The sequence below is a fragment of the Lactuca serriola genome, chromosome 9 (genome assembly GCF_051521515.1).
Source record: "Lactuca serriola cultivar US96UC23 chromosome 9, Lser_US96UC23_V15, whole genome shotgun sequence".
NCBI classification, from domain to species: domain Eukaryota; kingdom Viridiplantae; phylum Streptophyta; class Magnoliopsida; order Asterales; family Asteraceae; genus Lactuca; species Lactuca serriola.
The window spans coordinates 128,436,374-128,461,701 of record NC_136416.1 but is presented as its reverse complement, the minus strand read 5'-3'; the positions used below and the strand labels follow the sequence as shown (position 1 = coordinate 128,461,701).

At 36.1% G+C, this 25,328-nt stretch overlaps 1 protein-coding gene across 1 annotated transcript; it reads left to right on the top strand.

Moving 5' to 3' along the window:
• The first annotated feature begins 17,671 nt into the window (after positions 1–17,671).
• LOC145075014 (amino acid permease 6-like) lies at positions 17,672–22,343 on the top strand. Its single transcript, XM_079021314.1, has 7 exons — positions 17,672–17,788; positions 17,954–18,187; positions 18,299–18,392; positions 18,502–18,716; positions 18,890–19,029; positions 21,326–21,553; positions 21,745–22,343. Exons 1-7 carry the CDS (start codon positions 17,707–17,709, stop codon positions 22,162–22,164), a joined length of 1,413 nt encoding a protein of 470 aa, XP_078877440.1. The 5' UTR covers positions 17,672–17,706; the 3' UTR covers positions 22,165–22,343.
• The last annotated feature ends 2,985 nt before the right edge of the window (positions 22,344–25,328 follow it).

Genomic DNA, 25,328 nt, shown 5'->3' with positions numbered 1-25,328 from the left:
AAAAAGCAAATGGTGACCATCTTATGTTGGTACAAATATATGTGGATGATATCATCTTCAGATCGATCGATCAAGGCATGGTAGATGAATTTGCAAAGCTCATGACCAACAAATTCAAAATGAGCATGAATAGAGAGATTACTTTCTTTCTAGGTCTTCAAGTTAAACAAATTCAGCAAGGAATTTTCATTCACCAAGAGAAATACACCACCGAACTTCTGAAGAAATATTCAATGGACAACTGCTCTTCTGCTAAGGTCCCTATGGCCTTCGGTTATAAGATCTCTGCTGATCCCTCTGGTGAATCTGTGGATCACAAGACTTATAGAGGTATCATTGGTTCGCTGATGTACCTCACCGCAATCAGACCTGACATTGTCTTTGCAACTGGTGTATGCGCAAGATACCAGGCTGATCCAAAAGTGTCTCACATGACCGCAGCCAAACAAATTCTGCGGTATCTTAAAGGAAGCAAATCTATGGGCTTATGGTATCCCGCAGGCAACGACTTCAGTCTTTAAGCCTTCACCGATGCGGATCATGCAGGTTGTAAGCTCGATAGAAAAGTACATCAGGTGGATGCCAATTCCTAGGAGGAAGACTTGTGAGCTGGTCCTCAAGAAAACAAACGTGTGTATCTCTATCTACCGCAGAAGTAGAATATGTGGTCGTAGCCAGCTGTTGTTCCCAAGTTCTTTGGATGAAGACACAATTGCTAGACTATGAGTACAGAATGCTGCGGATACCAATTTACTGTGACTCTGAAAGTGCTATAGCAATCTCTCATAATCCTATTCAGCACTCCAAGACAAAACATATTGAGTTACGGTATCATTTCATCAAAGATCATATTCTGAAAGGTAATATTGAACTCATCTTTGTTCCTACGCTGATGTTTTTACAAAAGCTCTTGACTCTACAAAACTCAGTGCATTCTTACAAATGTTGGGAATGATGAATCTGGACCCGCAATTCTTTATGAAGTGTTAGCTACCGCAGACCATCATTGGTCTCCGTTGCGGTTCTAACTGAGAATTACATATGATAGATGGTTTGGGTACCTCAGTCTAGGTACTGCAACCATATATCATACGTATCTCTCATGGGTTTTAATGTTCTTTTATTTCTAACTTTTGTACAAGTATTTTCTCACAGATTCTCTCTGATGTCTCTCTTTGCTCATCCGCGATGGAGTTTCTCAATCGCAATGATGTTTTCATCCGTAATCCCCTTAAATAAATTCCAACAGATTCATTAACTCTCATTAACTCTCAAATCCTTGTGTGCTATTTAATGATCCTTCATTAAATAAAATACAAACATTCCCTTTAGAAACTGTCACATTCCCTTTCTGAATAAACCCAGGATCAGACCTATTTTAGGATAATGACAAAAAGAACGATTTCCAAATCAAACCGTTCTCAACCTGTCTTTTCTTCTCTTAACCACGTCCCATCAGTTACTACATTCTCTCTCATCAACCCATGATTACCTGATGTATTACCATGCGTCAAATCCGCCATTAAATGCAAAACCTCTTTAAAGATTTCTCAAAATCTCTTCAAAAACCGTTTCATATTCGTGTGGCTGAGATTAAATCCCAGAATAATTGATTCCCCCCAAAAACCCCATTCAATTTCTTACCCCCTTCTATCTTTTACCTAGGGTTAAAAATCTTTTACCCCCTTTATAAACCCACCTTCTCCTCCAAAGTCATTTACGCTCTCTGATAATCGATTATTCTCTCTCAAACTCTCCAAAACTCCCAAAAACTCTCAAGAACTCAAGTCTCAATCTCTCAATGGCGAAATCTGGTGCATCAAAGAAGCAATCCAAGGCTTCAGGCTCCATGACTCAAACTAGTTCCACAACCCCAACAATCGCCTCCAGCAACTTCCGTGCAGTGTTTGAAGATCATCAATCGTATAATGCTCCAACAAATTGATGATCAAGCACCTCAAGAATCACATCCTATTTGGCCCATTCGACGCATTTACTGATGTTGTTCCCGTTTCAAGTGTGCCTTTTCTGCATACAGACCACTGGAAAACCCTCAAGAAGTGCATCTCAACCTCATCAATGATTCCTTGGTCATCTTGACCAAAGAGAAGTTCTTGACTGTCATAAACCTTTTGATTCACCCTTCCATCAAGATCTTCACACCATCATTATCTGACATCACCACCACACATTACCAAATGGGTTATCAGAAACCGATCCTAGGGATTGGTGAATTCAAGAAGAACCAACTGCTTGCGGTTTGGCAGTTCGTATGCCTCTTTGTCATCCGCTGTCTGTCTGGCAGAACCGGAGGCATTGACAACAAGGGCTTAAAGCTGTTAGAATTGGTATGGAGCATCTTTACAGGTCATGATGTCAACTACGGTCAGATTCTTTGGGATGATTTCCTCCAGTACATTCCCAAAGAGCACCCTAGAGAGAACCCAAACGAGCTCACCTTTGCTCGATTCTGGTCTCTATGGATTTCTGATCTACATGCGGATGCTGGTCTCGACATGGGCAGTGGCATCAACTTTTTTGTCACCAAGGACCTCAAAAGGTACAATCCCTCTTCTAATCAAACTCTTTTTGGACCTATCCACAGGCTCCCCATTCACATCCTTACTTTGCTTGGTCTCGAGACTGCTGATGTCTCAGATCATATTGAGGCTACGGAGGGTATTATCCCATACCCTTCTATCCCACCTCTTCCTTCTACTACCATTCTTCCTGAGGGTATCGCAGCCCCCTCTGCCACTACACTTTCTAACATTTCTCAACTGCGAAAATCAGTGACTTCTAAAAAGAAAGCTACCACACCCAAGAAGAAAGCCCCAAAACAAACCGCACCTTCCAAGAAACGCAAAGCCAAAACTACCACTGTATCGAGCAGTGATTATGATGAAGATAGAAAACCTATATCTATCCTCAAGAAAAGAAAGACAACCGCACCCACTGGCCAAATGCGTGACCGGACTAATACTGCAGCCTCTCAACATGCTCCGGTAGTCCTTGGGGTGGCCGCACACCCATTCAATACCTCTATCGAATACCACTCAACCTCATCATGTGAGATTGTTTCATCATCATCTTCATCCGAACGTGGAGACAGCCCCCCAGTTTTATCTCAAGTAGATAAATCTAGAAAATGCCCTAAGGTCTCCAGGGCTTCCAGACTGCATATCTTTTCTTCTGAGGAGTTAGACTCCATCCTCTTGCAAGTATCCCAAACACTTCAAACACCACTCCATCCGCAGGGCATTTCTTGCGCCCATGCCAGAACTAGGCCGAGGCCAGACTTGACCACGGGTCAAGAAGACCGAGGAAGCCCAAGAAATCCTACTCTGCTTACATCTTTATCAGGTGGTTTAGGCACAGTGAGCACTAATGTGCCAGGATCCGTGAACCCAAAGGACACCTTGGTGCGAACTCAAGGAATTGACGGTGAAGATTCTAGTGAATCTTGGAGTCAGTATCAGCCAACTACTGATGCTAAAATCAAGAAGTATACTGCTTTCAAAAGAGCATTCCAGGCCCGCAAGGAGCAACAGGTCAAGCAGCAACAACAGAAGGAACAAGAAATCTTGTATGTGGCTAAGTACTGGGCAAATGCCATCAGCAATGCCCATACTGCTGCCACAATCCAAAAGGTTCAAACCTGGATGGATCAAATGGCGGAAACCGTATTGAAAGCTCAAGCCTCAACCACAGCCGCAGGTACATCTAATGTTCCTCCTACTTCAACTCCTGTTCCACCTACCGCAGTCAACCCATCTCAAGACAAAGAGCCAGCTATTGAACTCAGCTCGGCCCCAACCTTCGGTTTTGATGATGAAGACATCCAAGAGGTCAACAAACCAAATCCTTTCGATGATGACCTAATGATGTTCGAAGAAGAAGAAGAATCCAGCGGTTCTCAGCACTCAACTTCTAAGCCCAAGGAAAAGAAAAAGAAAAAGAAGAAAGTTGGTGTCACAAGAAAAGAGTTCCTCAATCTCCAAGCTAAAGTCGATCAGATTTTAGCTGCGGTCAAGCCTACTCAACCTCCACCTGAAGATATTCCAGGTCTGCAGTCCCTCATTGAACGCATCGAACGACTTGAGACAAGAGAGTGTATGGCTGCTGAGTGCATCTCTCTCAAGGTCGAAATGGGGATTAGATCGCTTGACAACAACCGCAGGGCCGATCATCAAGACTTTATGGCCGCAGCGGAATGCCTCATTACTGAGGTGACCGCAATCAAACAAGGCTTACAAACAGCCATTGCGGACCAAGCTTCTCTATCTCAAAGGGTGATAGATGAGACTCACACTGCCTATGAGTCCACTATCTCTATACTTCATGAAACAATCAACCGGATGCAGAAATCCCTTACCTCCAGTTTTCATGGCCCTGAGATCCTTCAGCTTACCAAAGACATACACAAGCTGCTCTTCAACTCTTCCATTGCAGACAACTCCCAACTGGCCGAAACGATGAAAGTTCACTTTGTAGAAGTCTGTGCCAAGGTGGATGGATTAAAACAATGGCTTGAGGAAGCACCTACAATGCATACCTGAAGAGGGGGGAAGTGATGAAAAAGGCCATCGCTCAGACACATCCATTCGTCAGAGCCCTCTAATCACTACAACAAAAATTCCCACACCGCAACCTTCACCTCCACCATCTCAAAATATTCCATCTCCCCACTCATCACCCAAAAACAACCTCAACAAACCTGAGACTCCTCCTCACTTCAAAAACCTTGAGGAGCATATGTCTTTAGAAAGCTCCACATACTCCCCTGCTACAGCTCAAAGGAAACAAGACTGGAAAGCAGCCAAGTTAGCTGAACTTATCTGGAGAGAGTGCGGATTCGATACTATGATCGATGAATCGCTGATCAACTCATGGGTCAATCCGCACCACAGGCTGCTAGATGAAGACTACACTCCTCATCTCACTTATGTTGAACCACCATCAGATGGTTATTGGGATATTCCAATGTCTCCCAATGCCAAGTATTTTGCTGTTTTTGAATCCTTCGATCGCAGTCTTCCTGATCACAAGCGACTGCCGATGGAATTTGAAAGACTCACTTGCTTTTATGCAAAGCATGGCTCTTCAGTGGAAAATGTATGGTCTAACGATAGACCATCCATAGTGAAAAACTACAAGATGCGGAAGTTTATGAAAGCTGACTTTGCTCAATTCACTCTTAACAGAAGAGAGCATGACTACATCCGCACCCAGGCAGACTTCCCCTGCATGAACCCTGAAGAAATTTTTCTCATTGCCAGAGTCTTTCAGAACAAAGCAGAGAAACATCCGAAGATGCAGATTGCTCTTGACAAAGCCAAATCTTTTCTTAAGGACATTGTTGGTCATTTTGCTAAGATTGATGCGGACATCCACCCCACCATCATCAAGAAATTTGACCTTCCACCACTTGAACCAGTGCCAATGCTTACAGAAGGCTATGAAGAAAGATCTCTAGGCGCAACCAACTTTCCAGAACTTGGCATCATATTCAAACGGAAGACAGACAATGTTAAATACTTCATTCCGATGAATGCCATGCACCGCCTGCCCAAGAAGCAACTTGACATCTGCAAGACCACAGTAGAAAGATCAAAGCACACTACTGTTGAAGTCAAGTTTGAGATCACAAGAAGAATCACTTGGCTGGAAAATGTTAGACAATTTTGGTGGATTTTGATCAAGTTCCTCAAACTTGATAACTGAACCGGAGTTAAAGAGGTCACTTAGGGGGAAATTGTTGAATCATAAAAGTGACCCTCTTGAACTCAACTACCGCAACGGTTCAGCTACCGCAGCCAATCAAGTACCCGGAGTCAATTTCTACAAACTGCAACCGCAACCATTCTCCATCAGCAACCATCTCAGCGTCCGGAGTCATCAAAGTCTTCAGCATCCGCAATCTTAGTTATTTCTTTTACTTATTCTATGTAATGTACTCTATTGTCCAGCATGCCTTGAACGGCTGCTTATAGAGTCTTGGCTTATTTTAGAGTCTCTATAAATAGACTCATTCTCTTGTAACAAAAAAGAACTTCTTACTACTCAACTTGTGAACTTCTTAATACACAAGATTTCTCCTTCAATCATCTCTCTTATCTTCTTCATTTCTCTATCTTATTACTCTTCACACTCAAATGGCTAATGGAACATAACCTCTCTTCGGAGCAAGTCTTTTAGACTTAATCATTAAACTTGATCTCGCTTACTAACTTGGAGTGAATGCATTCCTTGTTATGAATCAGTTTAAGTGTATTCTTGATATAACAACTGTTGTCATTTACATTTCTTTACTTTCCGCAACTAACTATCTAACTATCTAACTATATTATTGTTGATCTTTTGATCCTTTGAGATTAACTCTATTCCGCAATATACTTGTACTAACGTTTGTTCAAGTGTGTCTCCAAGTTTTTCTCTCAACAGGAACAACTCATCCACGCCTTGGTTGCCATTCATCTCGTGTGGTTGACCGTTGACATCTCATAACACAACTGGAAATAGTACTTCTGTAATGCTCTTGGAATGGACGCAAGAATTCTGGAAAATGCCTGCCTTGAGTAGGTGTGAAGTAATGACTTGAAAATGTTGACTGAACCTTCAACACATCGTGTTTATGTGACAACACACCATGGTCTTCTATTGACAAAATGAAGGATCATGTATTTTGATGTTGTGTTTATTTATGACCATCATGTGTTTGACAGTAATTTCCTAACTGAAGTGTTTTTTGCCCAATGACGATTCTTTGGATAAAAAGGGTACAAATGTAGTACACCTTTCTAAATGTTCTGTAAAATGGTTCTTATCTGTAATTATGATAATGGGATCAACATCTTCACTCACCCCTCACTTAGTTCTTTTCATTTCATTGAAAATTCGTTTCACTACTCAACACTATTTCTGCGAAAATCTAAACATAAATAAAAAACGTGTAATAACAAGGAAAACAAAATAACTTAACCTTACCTAGAATCCTACATTCATCCTAATTTACTAGAAATATAAACAAATAAATTCAAACAAACACACATAAACAAATAAAAATAAAATAGTCTTTAAACCAACTTCAAAATATAAAAACAAAATGGAAAAGGATAATCATTCCTCGTCTCCTCCTCCCGCTCCACTACCACCGGTGTGACAACTGTCAAAATTTTAGACAGTTCTAGATTTTCATAAACTTAGTTGTACATGTAGGCACGACACATACTAGACTTTGTAACTAGGATCTATATTATAACCTACTAGAAACTTGGAAACAAGTATAAGTGAATGATAGTGTACTTAGATTTCACATTGGTATGTGAATTCTACAACTACTTAACTATAATGACTATCCATATTCGGGTCATTCATTGACTCGAACATCTTTGTACATTCATGTAGACACATAATGCATTGAAGTATTCATATAAATTAGGTCAGAGTCTCGTAGGAACTTAAAGTCGAAGTTTAAAATAGGACTAGTATACTTCATTCTTCAATTTAACTTGAATCTTGGAATCACTACATAGAAATGTCAATAAACTGACAAAAACGAATTACAAACATTATTTTTAACTAGAAAGAGTTATGAAACTCTAACATAAGTTGAAGTCTAAAAAACTCAATTAATTTTGATATCGAAAGATTTACAAAATTCCTTAAAACCCTAAAAGTTATTAAAACTTAAATTTATGAAGTTTTATATTAAAATCCCATAAAAGTTTTTATAAACACTATAATATCAAATTAATATATTTAAAATATGGAAATATAATCAAGGAAATTAATTTAATTCATTAACATTAACCTTACATTTATAAGCTAAAAATTCAAGAGTTATGAACAAAATTTATATAAAATACACATTTTATATAAATTAAAAGAAATTTTATAAAGATTAAGGAATTAATAAAAAAAATCAAATATCCTCTCTCCTCTTCAAAATTCAGAATCCCTCTCTCCCCTCATTGCTCATTTCATGTTTTTTCATGAATAATCTAGTAAGAGACACCTAGACACATCACTTGTAGCAGCATTTGCATGTGTTGTATTCCAAATACATTGTAATTTATTGTGAAAAGTTGTTCAAACTCATTGTAAATTGTAATGCTTTTTAATACTATGGTTGGTGTTGTCTTTTAACTTTTTCTATTACACCCTTCATACTGTCGCGTCCTGTGTTTCCGCTTTAGCGGGGTGTGACAGCCAGCTCCTCCTTGCATCTCCCGCCACAATTCATCCCAACATGGTATATATGGATACAAAGTGGGGTATCTATCCAGCCGGCTAATTTACAATGTTGGAACAAAAGATATGTGTGCATGTTTTGGTAGTTTCGACCACGGCCAATGTTATCTTGATACCGATGCATGGCTTGATTGTACATGTCTATAGGCATCTCTTCCTCTTTGAGAATCACCCCGGGGTCCTCATGAAGGCCATCGGGAGATGGCCTCACCCTCCTTCCTAATCTGGGTTGCACCTCCGGATCAACCTCGGGAATAGAAAAATTATTTCCTCCATTGTCTTGCACAATGTCTGCCCGTTTGTAGAGGAGATGTTTACTCCAAACATTAACTCTTTCAGGCAATGGTCATTATGGATAGCGCTATTAGGAACTGACAACTCCTCACTCGCCCAATTGCTTAAGTGCATGATACCATATTAATCTATGGAACGATAGGCATAGATCTTGATAAGGCGCCAGTCATAGGTTTGGTTGTGAACTCATTGTTTTCTCATATACATACAAACTTGTTTACTTATTATAGCAATAAACTTTGTTTCTCATTATAGCAACGAAATTTTATTACTTGAAAGTTATTTACTTGCCATAACGATGAACTTGTTTGCTCCTTGTAGCAACAAACTTGTTTGCTCATTATACCAATGAAACTTGTTTACTCGTTTTAGCGAAGAACTTTATTTCCAATGAGGATATGAACGTTGCATCTCACTTAGGCAACATACTTTATTTCTCAAGATGACAATGAACTTTGTTTATGCAAACTTATTTACTCATATTAGCAATGTATTTTTATTTATGGAAACTTCTATCAAAACATTGATTACGATTCATGAAACCAATATTATTGTTAACTTGTGAACTCACCAACTATTTCGGTAGTTGACCGCTTATTTTACATGTTTTTTATGAATAATCTAGTAAGAGACACCTAGACACATCACTTGTAGCAGCATTTTCATGTGTTGTAATTCAAATACATTCAAATTTATTGTGAAAAGTTGTTCAAACTCATTGTAAATTGTAATGCTTTTTAATACTATGGTTGGTGTTGTCTTTTAACTTTTTCTATTAGACCCTTCATACTGCCGCGTCCCGTGTTTTCCGCTTTAGCGGGGTGTGACAGCCAGCTCCTCCTTGCATCTCCCCCCACAATTTATCCCAACTTGGTATATATGGATACGAAGTGGGGTATCCATCCGGCCGGCTAATTTACAATGTTGGAACAAAAGATCTGTGATCATGTTTTGGTAGTTTAGACCACGGCCAACGTTATCTTGATATCGATGCATGGCTTGCTTGTACATGTCTATAGGCATCTCTTCCTCTTTGAGAATCACCCCGGAATCCTCATGAAGGCCATCGCGACATGGCCTCACCCTCCTTCCTAATCGCGATTGCACCTCCGGATCAACCTCGTGAATAGAAAAAATATTTCCTCCATTGTCTTGCATAATGGTTGCCCGTTTGTAAAGGAGACGTTTACTCCAACCATTAACTGTTTGAGCCAGTGGTCATTATGGATAGCGCTATTAGGAATTGACAACTCTTCACTTGCCCAATTACTTGAGTGCATGATACCATATTTATCTATGGAACGATAATCATAGATCTTGATAAGGCGTCAGTCATAGGTTTGGTTGTGAACTCATTGTTTCCTCATATACATACAAACTTGTTTACTTATTATAGCAATAACCTTTATTTCCCATTATAGCAACGAAATTTTATTACTGGAAAGTTATTTACTTGACTTAACAATGAACTTGTTTGCTCCTTGTAGCAACAAACTTGTTTGCTCATTATACCAATGAAACTTGTTTACTCGTTTTAGAGACAAACTTTATTTCCAATGAGGATACGAACGTTGCATCGCATTTAGGCAAGGAACTTTATTTCTCAAGATGAAAATGAACTTTGTTTATGCAAACTTATTTACTCATATTAGCAATGCACTTTTATTTATGGAAACTTCTATCAAAACATTGATTACAATTCATGAAACCAATATTATTTTTAACTTGTGAACTCACCAACTATTTCGGTAGTTGACCGCTCATTTTACATGTTTTTTCATGAATAATATAGTAAGAGACACCTAGACACATCACTTATAACAGCATTTGCATGTGTTGTATTTCAAATACATTGTAATTTATTGTGAAAAGTTGTTGAAACTCATTTTAAATTGTAATGCTTTTTAATACTATGGTTGGTGTTGTCTTTTAACTTTTTCTATGAGACCCTTTATGTTGCCGCGTCCTGTGTTTCCGCTTTAGTAGGGTGTGACAGCCAGCTCCTCCTTGCATCTCCCCCCACAATTCATCCCAACTTGGTATATATGGATACGAAGTGGGGTATCCATCTGGCCAGCTAATTTACAATGTTGGAACAAAAGATCTGTATGCATGTTTTGGTAGTTTAGACCACGGCCAACGTTATCTTGATACCGATGCATGGCTTGCTTGTACATGTCTATAGGCATCTCTTCCTCTTTGGGAATCACCCCGGAATCCTCATGAAGGCCATCGGGACATGGCCTCACCCTCCTTCCTAATCATGGTTGCACCTCCGGATCAACCTCGTGAATAGAAAAATTATTTCCTCCATTGTCTTACACAACGTCTGCCCGTTTGTTGAGGAGACGTTTGAAACTACGGGCCGACATCAAAGTCAAAAAATTTCTTCCCTTCTTTCAAGTAACCCAAACAACCGAGCTAACCTCGTGACTAACATACCACCACAAATTGGTGCACCTTTCCTATCTTTCCCCACTCTTTCTGCTAAAAATTCCGCCACACAATGAGGAATGTTACAGAAAACCCTCGGTAAAAGAATGCTCCGTAAGAAGAAAACATCAACATTTGGGACCTTTTCCGCATCCTTCCTCATATTTATTGTACTAGAGAAAGGGTTATGGATGAGATGGTGAATAGGTGACCGAATGTCACCCTTTTGAGTTATCGCTGGAATGTACATCCCATTCGCTATTGTGGCCCACCAATTCACCCCATTCACTCCTTCCGGAAAGGATGTGTGACAAGTATTAAGAAAAACACCAAACCCCTCGGACATGGCTTTTGATTGGTTATACTACCCCAACCTCCAAGATAGCTTGGCCACACTACATTCTCGCCTTTCCCCACCTAAACAAAATGTGAGATTTATGTGTCAAAAATATCGGACCTCTTCCTGAACCATACTTTAGCTCAAAACTCCAAACATAGCTCCTTATAAACTAGTTCTTGTATCCAGAAAAGTCTTCACCATATCGTGCATGTGATCCTTACACAATCACTCACAAAATGTGTTGTCAAATATGGGTCCATTGCTTCAACCAACCAAACTTCTTGAAACCAATACCAATTGGTTTCATTTGCAATATAGAATTCCCTTTCCTTCTACTTCATTAACTTGTTCCTCCATTCCAACAACACTACAGGAGAAACCACCTCAAGAAATTTGTTCCACAGGAATTTCGGGCGTTCTTGCGGTTCTTGTTGAGCATGTTGACCCCTCCTCATTTTTCTGCAACATTAACCAACAGAAGAGAAAGCTAGCACCAAAAGAAATTTCAATTAAATGCTTCAAACTAGGTTCGTTGAATGGAAATCACGTCGTGTTTGAAGAACAACACGTTGTGTTTGTAGAACAGTTCGACTGTCAAGTTCTAATTAGTAACAAATTTGACTAAATTAGCTCCAAATAAGTGTAGGGGTTTGTTTAGAATGATTTCATATGAAAATCGAACTAATATACCCCAATTTACTCAAAATTTGGAACCCTAGAAAACATAGAAAAGTTCCTAAAATTTGTTCTAATAAACAGATTGCAACATAAAACCCATGAGTATATTCACCTTAACAGATTAGGAGTTGAAAAATCATACATTTCCTGAAGATTTGTATAAAAAACTAATGATATTGGTAAAAAGCGAAACACGTTTTTTTCTTTTTATAGTTTAAAGTTGAAACCGTTTTTACTACGTTTAAAACTCTCTAATTTTAGTAACTGAAAACGAAACACGTCATATTTATGGACAAACACGTCGTGTTTAATGGGTTAACCTCGATAAATCATATTTCTTGGTCCAAACACGGTGTGGGCATACTTATCCATGCCTTGTTTGTGGTTTAGAACACAAAAATTACGGGTTGCCTCCCACAAGCGCTTCTTTGTGACGAGTCTTGAGCTGGACTCCTTTCCGCCCTATGTTGTTGTGGCTTCCTACAGATCCATGCTTTCTCTCATTCTCTTCTCGCTTGACATTCTTTTTTCATTATGTTTCACTCGATGGCCATTGACCTTGAAGGTTGAACCATCTTCATTGAATAGCTCAATTTCCCCATATGGAAATACTTGCTTTACTTTGAATGGCCCAGACCAACATGTTTACAACATTCTAGGAAAAAGTTTCAACCTTGCATCAAGCCATTTTTTCATCTTGTCTTTGTAGATCTACGAGTTTGTATATGACTCATTTCTCAATTCCTCCAAGGCATTCATTTGTAAAAGCTGGTTAGTGCGCAAATCGCTTAGTTCAAAGTTGCATGTATTCAATGACATCTCTTCAAAATAAGGCTTATAATGAAATTATACACTCCATAGCTCCTAAGGGATGTCTCTGGCCTCCAAAAGTCGATAAGAACTTATAACATAAGTTAAGGTTGAGGAAATTAATGATCTATAAATAGGTTCTGAAAAACGGCGAAACACGACGTGGTTAATCACCAACACGTCGTGTTCTTCATTAAAAACGTTTATCCGGCAAGGCAAGAACCCATCATGAATCTTCAATACTCCACGCTGTGTTTGATGCTAACACGTCGTGTTCTTCTTAAATTTCTTCTTCTTCTTAAAAATCCAAGATCCTAGCTTCCATTCACCAATTCCGCTTCCTTTACTTTCCGAGCATGCCTTGGCTGCTGCAAAATGAAATTTCAACCAATTAAGTACCTTTCGCTCAATAATTGACATAAATGCAACCTAAAATATTAAGATAATGCATGAATTATATGACTAAATATGCACATATAATAAACAATTGGATGTTACTTATATTTCCAAGTTAAGAGTTTTTAAATGCTAAATCTACTTTTAAATGGAAAACTTTTGTCAGAAATTTGGGACGTTACATCCTCCAAACTCATAATATGAATGGGACATTCCAAACTCTCTGAATGCTCACTACTTTCCAATATGCCCTCCCTTTGAAGTCATCAAACCTCGGAGTGACCCTTTTCATGAGGAAAGAAAAAGGTTAAGTGATTGCTACTCCAAGTATGAGCAGAAGATCTATGGGTGTGGGTGTTCAAGAACAACAATCCTCAAATTCAAATTCTTTTGATCTCATTCATTCAAAAATGCTCCATACTATGAATTCGAACTACATATAACTAATGAACACAAACATTACCTAATAGACGTTGACTTTCCAATCGCCAAACCTACTTATCTCTTATACATTGCAAAGGAGTTAAATAAAAGAATTCCCACTAAAGAATTAGTGAGGCCTTGTCTCATTCTGATCCAAACCATTCTTCAGAGACTCATTTTTTCGATATCCTCGACCGATTTTGATGTAAATAATGCAAAAAAAAAAACAAGAAAGAAAGAAAAAGAAAACTCGCTTCAATAAAGTTCCGTGAACGTTCGTCACATGTGATTATATTCCCGCGTTTGTATTACATTCATGAGTACAACTTCACTCTCAACTCCTTGCATATATATATATATATATATATATATATATATATATATATATATATATATATATATATATATATATATATATAGAGGGAAAAGTTCAATAGAGAACCATTATTAACCAAGAAACCAATTCAAAGCGTCAGCAAAAGGAATGGTTTTAACTTTTATAATTGACGCATATGTAATGGATTATAACAAAACCCCACTTCCGTTTTTTCATTTAAAATTTTATTTAGGCCAAGTTTTTTATCGAAAAAAAATCAAATATACCGTTGTTCACGATTTTTCGTCCTCTTTCCATAGAGATCCATGATGATATATAAAAAAGGAACTTTTTTTTCGAAAAAAAACTCACTTAATTTTCCTAGTTTTTTCAATATTTAAGCTTATTTTTATAAAAAAAAAGTTAATTATACCAACAATATTAATATTTTGTACTCTATTAATAAACATCAACACCGATTAAAAAATGTCGAACAGTGTAGATTCACACTGTGAATCTAAACTGTAAATATTTCAATTTTTAACATTCACGATATGAAAAATCTCGAACGGTTCAGATTCACATTGTGAATCTAAATTACTATTATGCACACTATGAATCTGAGAAGGTTAAAAAAAAAAAAAAAAAAAAAAAAAAACTCGATCAGTATAGATTCACACTGTGAATCTAAACTGTAAATATTTCAAATTTTAACATTCACAATGTGAAAAAGCTCCGATCAGTTCTGATCCACACTGTGAATCTGACTTATTATTATGCACACTGTGAATCTGAAGAGGTTAACAATGTGAATCTGAACAGGTTCATAATGTGAATCTGAACTGAAATATCATTTTTTTTAACATGAATATGAATCCATGTTTAAAAAGTACAAAAAATATGAATTTTGATATATTTATTAATTTTTTTTCTATAAAAAAATAGACCTTAACAATTTCATCAAAGAAAATGAAGTGGGTTTTTTTCGAAAAAAAAAATTTGTTTTTTATATATCATCATTGATCTCAATGGAAAAAGGACGAAAAATCGTGAACAACGGTATATTCGGTTTTTTTTCGATAAAAAACATAGTCTAAAAGAATTTTAAACGAAAAAAGTTGGTGGTTTTTTTTTGTAAAGGGTGGATTTTTTGGTATAATCCGGTGTGTGTGCGTCCAATATAAAAGTGTACAACTATTTCCTTGGCCGTTGATCGTTATGATTTTTGACGCTCACGATTGGTTCCTTGGTTCTTTGGTTAATTATGGTTTTCTATTGAACCTCACCCTATATATATATATATATATATATATATATATATATATATATATATATTACATTCTAATAATTGTAGAGGTAACTAACTTCGTTGAACTCTTTGATATATGTTTTATTTGAGCTTCAACTTTTGTCCTTTTATCATTTTAAGAATATATTAGGCAAAAAATGAAGGTTTTGGATTGTAGACTGATGTTTGACATTTATTTGGTATTAGACAGTTCGTGGGTTTAAATGGTGCAAGGAGTAGAGAGTGAAGTTATACTTCTCCTACTTACGATTCAAGCGAGTTTTCTCATAATACCCCGTGTAACATTGTATATCCTTTGAATAGTAGGATAGTTGATTAAGATCATTCCTTATTGTGTATGTATAGTGTAGGGAACTTGGAGTTATGGTATGCTAGATTAGTAGAGTCTTTCTTGTTGATTGTATGATATTGTTAAGTGTCATGAACGGATAAGGTAATGGTAGTATTAGTCTTTTACTGAATGGATACCCTAGGGGACATGTGTAGCTTCAATTAGATAGCTTGATAACTCTTAGTCTAAGCCTTATTGCATGGTTCTTGTTTGATTTATTCTTTTCGGGTAGGATCGTCTGTTAGACAGTCTATCATATTTCCAACTATGTATGACTATGTATTCATAAGGTGATCATCAGTATAATATTGGCCTCGGTATAGATATTATACGACTATGAGCCGCTGATTACATGTTGGCTACGAGTTGGTGGCAATTGATGGTTGAGAGCCAGTAGTCGTATGGTGGCAGAGTGTTAGTGGATGGTATGCATGGCTATTATGTTATATATATATATATATATGTGTGTGTGTGTGTGTGTGTGTGTGTGTTGATAGGAGAGTTGGTGGAACGACGCTAGACACGATAACGTTTCTTGTGTGCATTCTATGTATAGTGGAATATGTGGTATACTAGATAACCCACTATATTTTATGCTTATAGTTTTGGATTTAATTTTTCTAGGTTGTTTGTGGGATGGGTGCGACATGACTATACACTCGCATCAATGTTACTTGGTTTCCGATGTTTTGTAGTTCAACTTTGTCATATCTTATGCTTTTCAAACAATTGGATGTTAGCTTAGGTTTTCAAGTAAAGTCTTTTAAATGCTAAATTTATTTTTAAATTGAAAACTTTTGTCAGGAATTTTGGACGTTACATCTTCCAAACTCATAGTATGAATGGGACATTCCAAACTCTATGAGTGCTCGCTACTTTCCAATCTTCCCTCCCCTTGAAGTCGTCATCATACCTCGGAGTGACCCTTTGTATGAGGACATAAAAAGGTTAAGTGATTTATACTCCAAGTATGAGCAGAAGGTCTATGGGGTGGATGTTCAAGAATAACAATCATCAAACTCAAATCCTTTTGATCATGTGTATTCATAAATGCTCCAGAATATGCATTCAAACTGCATAGAACTAATGAACACAAACACTACCTAACAGAAGTTGACTTTCGAATCCCCAAAAACTATTGATCTCTTATTCATTGCAAAGGAGTTAAAGAGAAGAATTCCCACTAAGGAATCAGCTAGGCCTGGTTTCATTCCGATCCAAACCTTTCTGTAGAATCTCATTTTTTTTATGTCCTCGACTGATTTTGAAGTAAACTACATTTTTACTCTTCCACACTTTGAGGAGATGCATTCGATCTTGGAAGGGAAGGAAGAACAAGACTATTGATATAGGCTAGGCTATCTAATCTCTAGCAAGCATTAGGGTTCTTTATTTGGTGTATTTTTTTTACGGACGAATCAACACAGTGAAAGCTTTTATGTTTTGATTCATATTATTATTCGGTTCATAGCATATAACTGAAAACATATAGTTGAAAACAGAGAAGATGGAAATCCATAAAATAGAGGGTGGTTTTAAAAAATCGAGTAACTAAACAACGTTAACATATATAGTAGGAGCGATGAAGGACTGTACGAATGCATTGAGGGTTGTTGTAGGTTGCATGATTGTTAAGAAAGAGATCATGGTTGTTAGATCATGAAGCACAAACGAACGTCCAGGTCTCTAAGGTTTAATGGTTTTTGAGAGAAATGAGAGGATAAAAACACAAACATGAGAACTTGAAGAATGACAAGATATGGCTAAAAATATGAAGTAACATGCATTTTCAATTCCATACCACCTAGTTTTATGTTTTCCAAAAGAAAATGTTGGATAAAGGTGTAATTTTCAAAATAAAATGGAGACTACTTTTTAGTTTGTTTTATGTTTCATTTAAATTCGAAAAATAAAAAATATCTGTGGTTCAACTTCATTATATCCAAAATAATCTAAAAATTTGGAAAATTGACATGAAAGTTTGACTTTTTTCTTATTCATTTCATTTGCGTTAAATGCGGTGTATGTCACTTTTACCATTTTCTTCTCGCTTTATAACCCCTCCAAACTCTAAACTCGGATCCCCCCTCAACACAACACCACACAAAGTCACAAACAAAGACATGGCCAGCACCTCATCAACTCTCGAAATCAACGACTTTGCTCATAAGGACCTTGACGACGATGGTCGCGAAAAACGTACAGGTAATTAGTTATCATGCAATCTTTTTATTTAGTTGTAAATCCATTATTGATATTCTATTTCTTAACGTTCAATTTCTCCATTGTTGATATTCCTTTTTTTTCTAGTAGTAGCGCATGCATGATTGTGTTTTCTAATAACGAACAATGTGGTGGATTCGATTGTAGGGACCTGGGTGACCGCAAGTGCACATATAATAACTGCGGTGATTGGGTCGGGTGTGTTGTCTCTAGCATGGGCCATCGCTCAATTGGGTTGGATAGCGGGTCCCACGATTCTCATGATATTCTCGTTCGTTACTTACTTCACCTCCACCCTCCTTGCAGATGCGTACCGTGCACCCGACCCGGTGTCCGGGAAGCGTAACTACACCTACATGGATGTGGTTCGAGCCAGTTTAGGTTCAAAATCTCTGCTTTAACATTTTGTTGGATCATCATTGACACCGATGTGTGTCTTTTATATTTATTAACAAGGGTAAAAATGTTGTTTTGATATATCTATATATATAGGAGGAAGTAAGGTGCAATTATGTGGGATAGCTCAATATGTTAACCTTGTGGGGATTACAATTGGATACACAATCACTTCTTCCATAAGTATAGTGTAAGTAAGAACTAAAACAATAACCATTAATTTAAATTATTGTATCAAGATTATATATATTCAAATAATTAAATTATATTTTTGTTTCGATGTTCAATTTAATTTTCAGGGCGATAAAGAAATCGAATTGCTTTCATTATAGAGGGCATGATGCACCTTGTAATCCGTCGAATTATCCCTACATGATTGCTTTTGCAGTAATTCAGATTGTGTTATGTCAAATACCCAATTTTCATAAGTTATCATGGCTATCGATGTTAGCCGCTGTGATGTCTTTTGCTTACTCTTTCATTGGACTCGGCCTCTCAATAGATAAAGCAGTCGGTAAATCCCATCTTTAAAACACATATGCTATTTTGTCTCTTTTGTGTCGCATTCATTGTTAATAATATATTATTTTACTATTTTATTCGCAGTAAAAAAATGTTTTTTTTTTTCTATAATAATACTATTCTTTTGCAACTTTTATAATTTACACATTTGAAACTAATTCATAGGATCTGAGGCAAAGACATCATTAACTGGTATGCCAGTCGGGCCAAATTTTTCCGCTACAGATAAGATGTGGAAAGCATTACAAGCAATTGGAGACATGGCCTTCTCCTATGCCTTCTCAACTGTTCTCATTGAAATTCAGGTTCTTATTTTTTACATTAATTTATTATTTATTTAATTAAATATATAAAGCATTAAGTTTGGTTATGATCTTTTAATATAAAAACAAACTACCTAAAACATCTCAGACTATGAAAAAGAAAATAAGAAAATTTATATTGTCATACCTAACATAACCTAACTATGTTTTTCAAACTAGCTACAAAGCTATTTGGTAGCTGAAAAACTATATGATAGTTGAAAAGCTAGCTGGTAGCTGAAAACCAAATTTTCAGTTGAACCGGTATGGTGGGTTTCCGATTCAACTGCCGATTCAACAAAAAAAATTTCTATATTTGGCGGTGGTGTATCTCTGTCTTCGAACTGTGTACATTCCGAAAATATTCATTTTTCTTTGGAAATAAGCTATTTTTTTAACGAGCCAAATGAAATCTGATTCGATTACACGGGTTCAAGTTGGTTTTTGAAGAAAATGTCTAGTTCGATCTAATCTAGAAATTGACATATAATTGGTTGTTTTTACATTGCTTTCGTCCTCGGTTTCCGGCTCGAACCGGTTGTTAAAACATTGATTGAGGTTATTTTTTTAAGCTTTTTTATTTTAAAAAGAAAATTATATATATATATATATATATATATATATATATATATATATATATATATATGTTCAGATTCATTTGAGATCATTCTAATTTTGTGAGACCGTGAGACCAAATCTAAATATAATTTTAAAATGCAAAATAAATGGAAAAATCCAAAAATTCTTTTTTTAAATATTATTTTCGGAACTTGAATTAACTAAAAAAATTATAAAAAATAAAAAAAATCCCGTTTTTTTTTTAAAATACGTGAAATATTCTAATAAAATATTACACTGTACATATTCTAAAAAATAATTTTAAAATACAAAATAAATGGAAAAATCTAAAAATACTTTATATATATATATATATATATATATATATATATATATATATATATACACACACACACACACACACACGGTTCAATTGAAATTAAAAAAAATAATAAGATATTGAGATTCAGCATTTTGACATAAAAACACAAAATACATCCTTTAGAATTTTGCCACCATATTTTTCCAACTTTATCAACTTTCACATTATTGCCACAACATTTTTCGATTTTCTCCACCAGTGTCCTGTCTTTTGGTTGTACATTTTTGACATCTAATTTTAGGGGTTATCGACTTTCTCTCCTATTTTATGGTGATTTACACTTTCAGCACATATATTTTAAAATTTACCGATTTTCCCCGTATTACCCCAAAAGTGGCGTAGCCGCTACTTCTTTACTAGTTATATTAAATGGGATGAAAATATGAAACATAATCAATAAACACAGTACATATGTTTGATTCATGAAAATATTTGTTGCTTTTTAAAAGAATTACCATAGATATAAAATGTGATAAAAAAAAATTAAAATAAGAAAAGTTCTAGATTCTTGTGGACCATTAATTCTTGAACCTCAAAAGGTTAGGGCAGCAGGGGGTTGGTGGCCTGGGATGGGGGATGGGACAATCATCTATGTGATGAGAAAAGCTAACAATGAAATGGTTGGTTTCGTTAAAATTATAGGTTTGGTTTTCAATATTTTTTTTCATTCGGATGGTCCATATGGTTCGATTTTGTTGTGTTTTTCATTCCTATGGTTTGGTCGGAATTGCATTTTGATCTCTAACTTTATGTATGTAAGGGATAAAAAAAACACAACAAAATCAAACAACAAGGACGATCCGAATACAAAAAAAATGTTAGGAACCAAACATATAATTTTGACCAAACCATAAGGACGAATTCAGTAATTTACTTATTTTAGAAAAATAATGTATGCATATATTCTCTTTTGCCCTCTTAATATCTTGTTATTTTTTTAAAAAAAATTGCAACTCGTATCATCTTATATGCCCTTATAGTAGAGATGTGAATTCATAAGTAACTTTTGGATTCATTGATGATTGATGAACACATCTTCTTACGAACTTAATAATTTGTATCAGTTCCATAGTGTTTGATTATCAAACTGCCTATACTTATACATTAAGATTTTCAAAATAAATTAATTTGAAGAAATTGTTAAATATAAAGAGGTTTTCATAATTAATGTTATCGATAGGAAATAATTTGATGTGATTTCACTAATTGATGATGGTTTATGTTTGGTCACATTCATGGAATGTCGACTCAATTTGTAAATGGTATTCCTTTGAATTAAAACTTCATACTGAAATTATATGAATTGGATCTTATAAAAAATCAATCTTTTCAAAATTTAACTAAATATTTTGAATATAGGACACACTGAAATCTTATCCACCAGAAAACAAGATGATGAAAAGAGCATCACTAGTTGGAGTCATGACAACTACTGTATTTTACATGCTTTGTGGATGTCTTGGTTACGCAGCATTTGGAAACGATGCACCAGGCAACTTTTTGACCGGCTTCGGGTTCTACGAACCCTTTTGGCTCATCGACTTTGCCAATATATGCATTGCCATCCACCTTATTGGTGCATATCAGGTATTTTCTTCAAACAACTCACTTTATTAAATAAAGTGGTTTTTACACAAAATTCAACCATGTTTTATTCTAGAATCAAAATATACAATAATATAACTCAAAATCAGCTTCTCTAGAATTTCACCCATGTATAGTTTTTACTAATATACACATGTTTCACTTTTCTATTAAAAATACAAAAAATTGTACAGGTATTTTGCCAACCGATATTTGGGTTTGTTGAGAACAAATGTGCAGAAAAATGGCCGGAGAGCAGGTTTATAATGGTGGAACGTGAGGTTAGGTTGCCGTTTTGCGCAGAGTTTGATATTAACCTTTTTAGATTGGTGTGGAGGACAACATATGTGATTATAACCGCACTCATAGCAATGATTTTCCCCTTTTTCAATAGCTTCTTAGGGTTAATTGGGGCGGCTGCATTTTACCCTTTAACAGTTTATTTTCCGATTGCGATGTATATCGCTAGGGCCGGGATATCAAAGTATTCATTCACATGGATCTGCCTAAAGACATTGGATTGGACTTGTTTGGTGATTTCCTTGGCTGCAGCAATTGGATCCGTGCAAGGCCTTATCAGCGACCTTAGGGACTATCATCCCTTTAAAGAATAGGACAGGATAAGAGATGAGATGACCATAATAATAATATTATAAAAATAATGTGAGTCTGAGATAGTATTGTTTTTGACACGTCGGTTGGATGCCGGCAATCAGAGAGAGTTATACTTGTCATAAATGCTTCTTCATATTAATAATGAATGCTCTATGAAAATTTTGATTTGGTCATTCCTTGTTCTTTCTTTCTTGTAACCATGAGATTATTATTCCCCACATGCATGGAAATTAGAATGTATTTTGATTATGTTTTAGGGTTTTATTTAAAGGTTAATAACCTTTGATATCGTAACAAACTTTAGTTTTTATCCATATTTAGGTAACGATATTTTTTTTTATACGTTTGACCAGTAAACTTTTTTAACTTGTTGTCATAATAGGATAATATAATTACCGGTTATATTACCCAATTATGAACATGTTAATTATATTACCCTATAATGAATATATCAAACAAGTTTATTTGTTCAACTGATCAAACGGGTTCGAAAAAACATGTTTACCTAAATATGGACAAATAATATGAAAATAAATAGTTTCACAACAAACTAGCACCCAATCAAATATAATTATACATACTATTTTAGACAAATTCTTTGTATTTCGAAAACATTTTTTTGGTAATATTGGGTTCTTTATGTTGAGTGCAAGTTGTCATAAGACACACTGATGTGACATGGAATCGGGTCATCAGGTCTTGGTGTCGGATCTAGATCGTAGATCTAGAGTAGGTATTGTTAGCGCGTTCCCGACTTAATTCCTAGTTGCCATTAAAGAAAAAATCGTTGAATCGCCCTAGGGAATGTGCCTCGGGAGCAAATTTCAACGATAAAGTTAGATCCATGTGTATGAGGAGATGGTTTCACCTAAATGGAGAGAACTATCTTGGTGGCAAGAGAGTATGTATATTTTGGTTTATATAAGGGTGAATGTATTCTTTGTCTTGTCAAATTTCTTTAGTTGTTTTTTTCCCTTTTTAGACTTCGGTTTATATATATGGGGGATCTAAGATAAGTTCGGTTTAAATGGGTCGCTCGGAGTGCTTTGTCATTTATTTAATAGGGTTGATGACCTAAATGAGTAACAAACTTTTTTTTTGTCCATATTTAGGTAACCATGTTTTCTTCATACACATTTAATCAATAAACTTGTTTGACATGTTCATAATGGAATAATATCATTGATAATTCTAGTAATATTACCTTATTTTGAAACAGGTCAAACAAGTTTACAAGTAAAACGAATTAAAAAAAAAAACATGGTTACCTAGATATGGACAAAAACCAAAATTTATTACCCTTTTAGGTCATGAACCCCTTATTTAAAAGAAATAATAATAATAATCAAAAAGCTTTTTATACCAATTTCATATGCTTTTGGTCCCATAAAGTAGGGATGAAAGTGGGTACAAACTCGGGCCGGATGGATCCGGACCCGAAAACCCACAAACCGGGTAACGAAATTTTGCAGGTGTAACATACCAAAAACCATGATAACTTTTTTTTTCTTTTCATTTTTATATAACATTTCCATAAAACCATAAGATAGTAAACCAATGTTTTTAAATCAAATCCATAGAATTAGAGTAAATCTCTCAAAACATAAATCAGCAAGACGATGTGTATAATCACGCATTCGCCTTGCCCTGATCATCTGATGTACCTGAAAACATGATATAAACTACCGTAGGCCAAAGCTTAGTAAGTTCCTACAAAATACCCCACAACACAATACATATATAAACATGCACACTGAATCCACAGTCATCGGATTGGATTACCCTTGGGTCCATAGTCATCAGATTGGATTACCTCTGGCCCACAATCATTGGACTGGATTGCCTCGGCTCACATTCATTGGACTGGATTCCCCCGAGTTTTTGGCTAACAACACAAAGCATTAAAGCCTCAACCAAACCGCACTATGTCAACATATGCAACAGATAAACAATAACCAGCAAGTGCAGGTAATCATACAGATCTACTAATCTAACAGATCACTACTTTATGGCAACAATCTATTCACAAGGATACATAACACAATCTAGTGGGTCAGAATTAGTGACTTCAACCCATGAGTACAGTGAGTAAAACTGACCTCAATTCGATGACAAGATGGACCATGTACCCAAGCTGACGATATCCAAGTCTCCTCACACTAAACACATAAAAAAAACCATAATACTTAAGGTAATAATTAACCCCCATAGACTCTTGGTTCATAGCTAATCCTCCTTGGGCAAAAGACCAATTCGACCATTCAAGACTAAATCCCCACACGGTTTACAAAAAGTCAAAAGCGGTAAAAAAATCAACGGCCAACCTTCAGTTGACTTACGCCCTATGTACAGAGGCTATGCCTTATGTAGAGTCCCTAATCCCCAAAACATATATTAAGCTCTTAATACAACAAGCCAAACCCCCCAAACTCCCATATGTAATCTAAATGAATGTCTTAATGGATAAAGCCTCTCACTTTATCAATTTGCATTGTCACGAAAGGCACAAAACTAAAATCTAGGTCCATAAAGTTATATATTGCTCAAGAACTCATGTGTGGGTGGATGGGAGTGACCAAGGTCTCATTTTTATGACTTAACAACCGTAAAAACGTATGGAAATGATACTAAAAAAGACCAAGGTTATGGGGACAAAAGCATGGAACTCTCAAAAGTAACTTGATCTAACATGAAACGTCATCAAGGTAGAAACTGTATACCTTCTGGAGATAGATGTTGGCGTGAAAATCTCAGATCTACACACGTTGAAGCTTCCGACATGGTTCTACAAGCACCTTATTCCTTCAGAGAGCACACAAAGCTCTTAAAAGATCCAAAATTCACAAATGAAAGCTAGGGTTTCATAGGAACAGTATGAGGTGATAGAGGCTGGAAATGGGAAGGATTCCAAGAAGTTAGAGCCCTTAAATATGGCTCAAAACCTTAGGGTTAGGGTTTTGGTCAGCATCATTTACAGCATGTGTAGCATAACCTACGCCCTACATAGTTCATTAAACTCATATTCATCGCTCGACATCCATGCCCTGCATAACCTTCCTATGCCCCGCATAGGTTAATACCCCCAACTTCCAATTCAACTTCAAACAACCATAAGTTCTTCATTTCAACTCTGTATTCCCATATTTATATGCAAAAAAAGGTG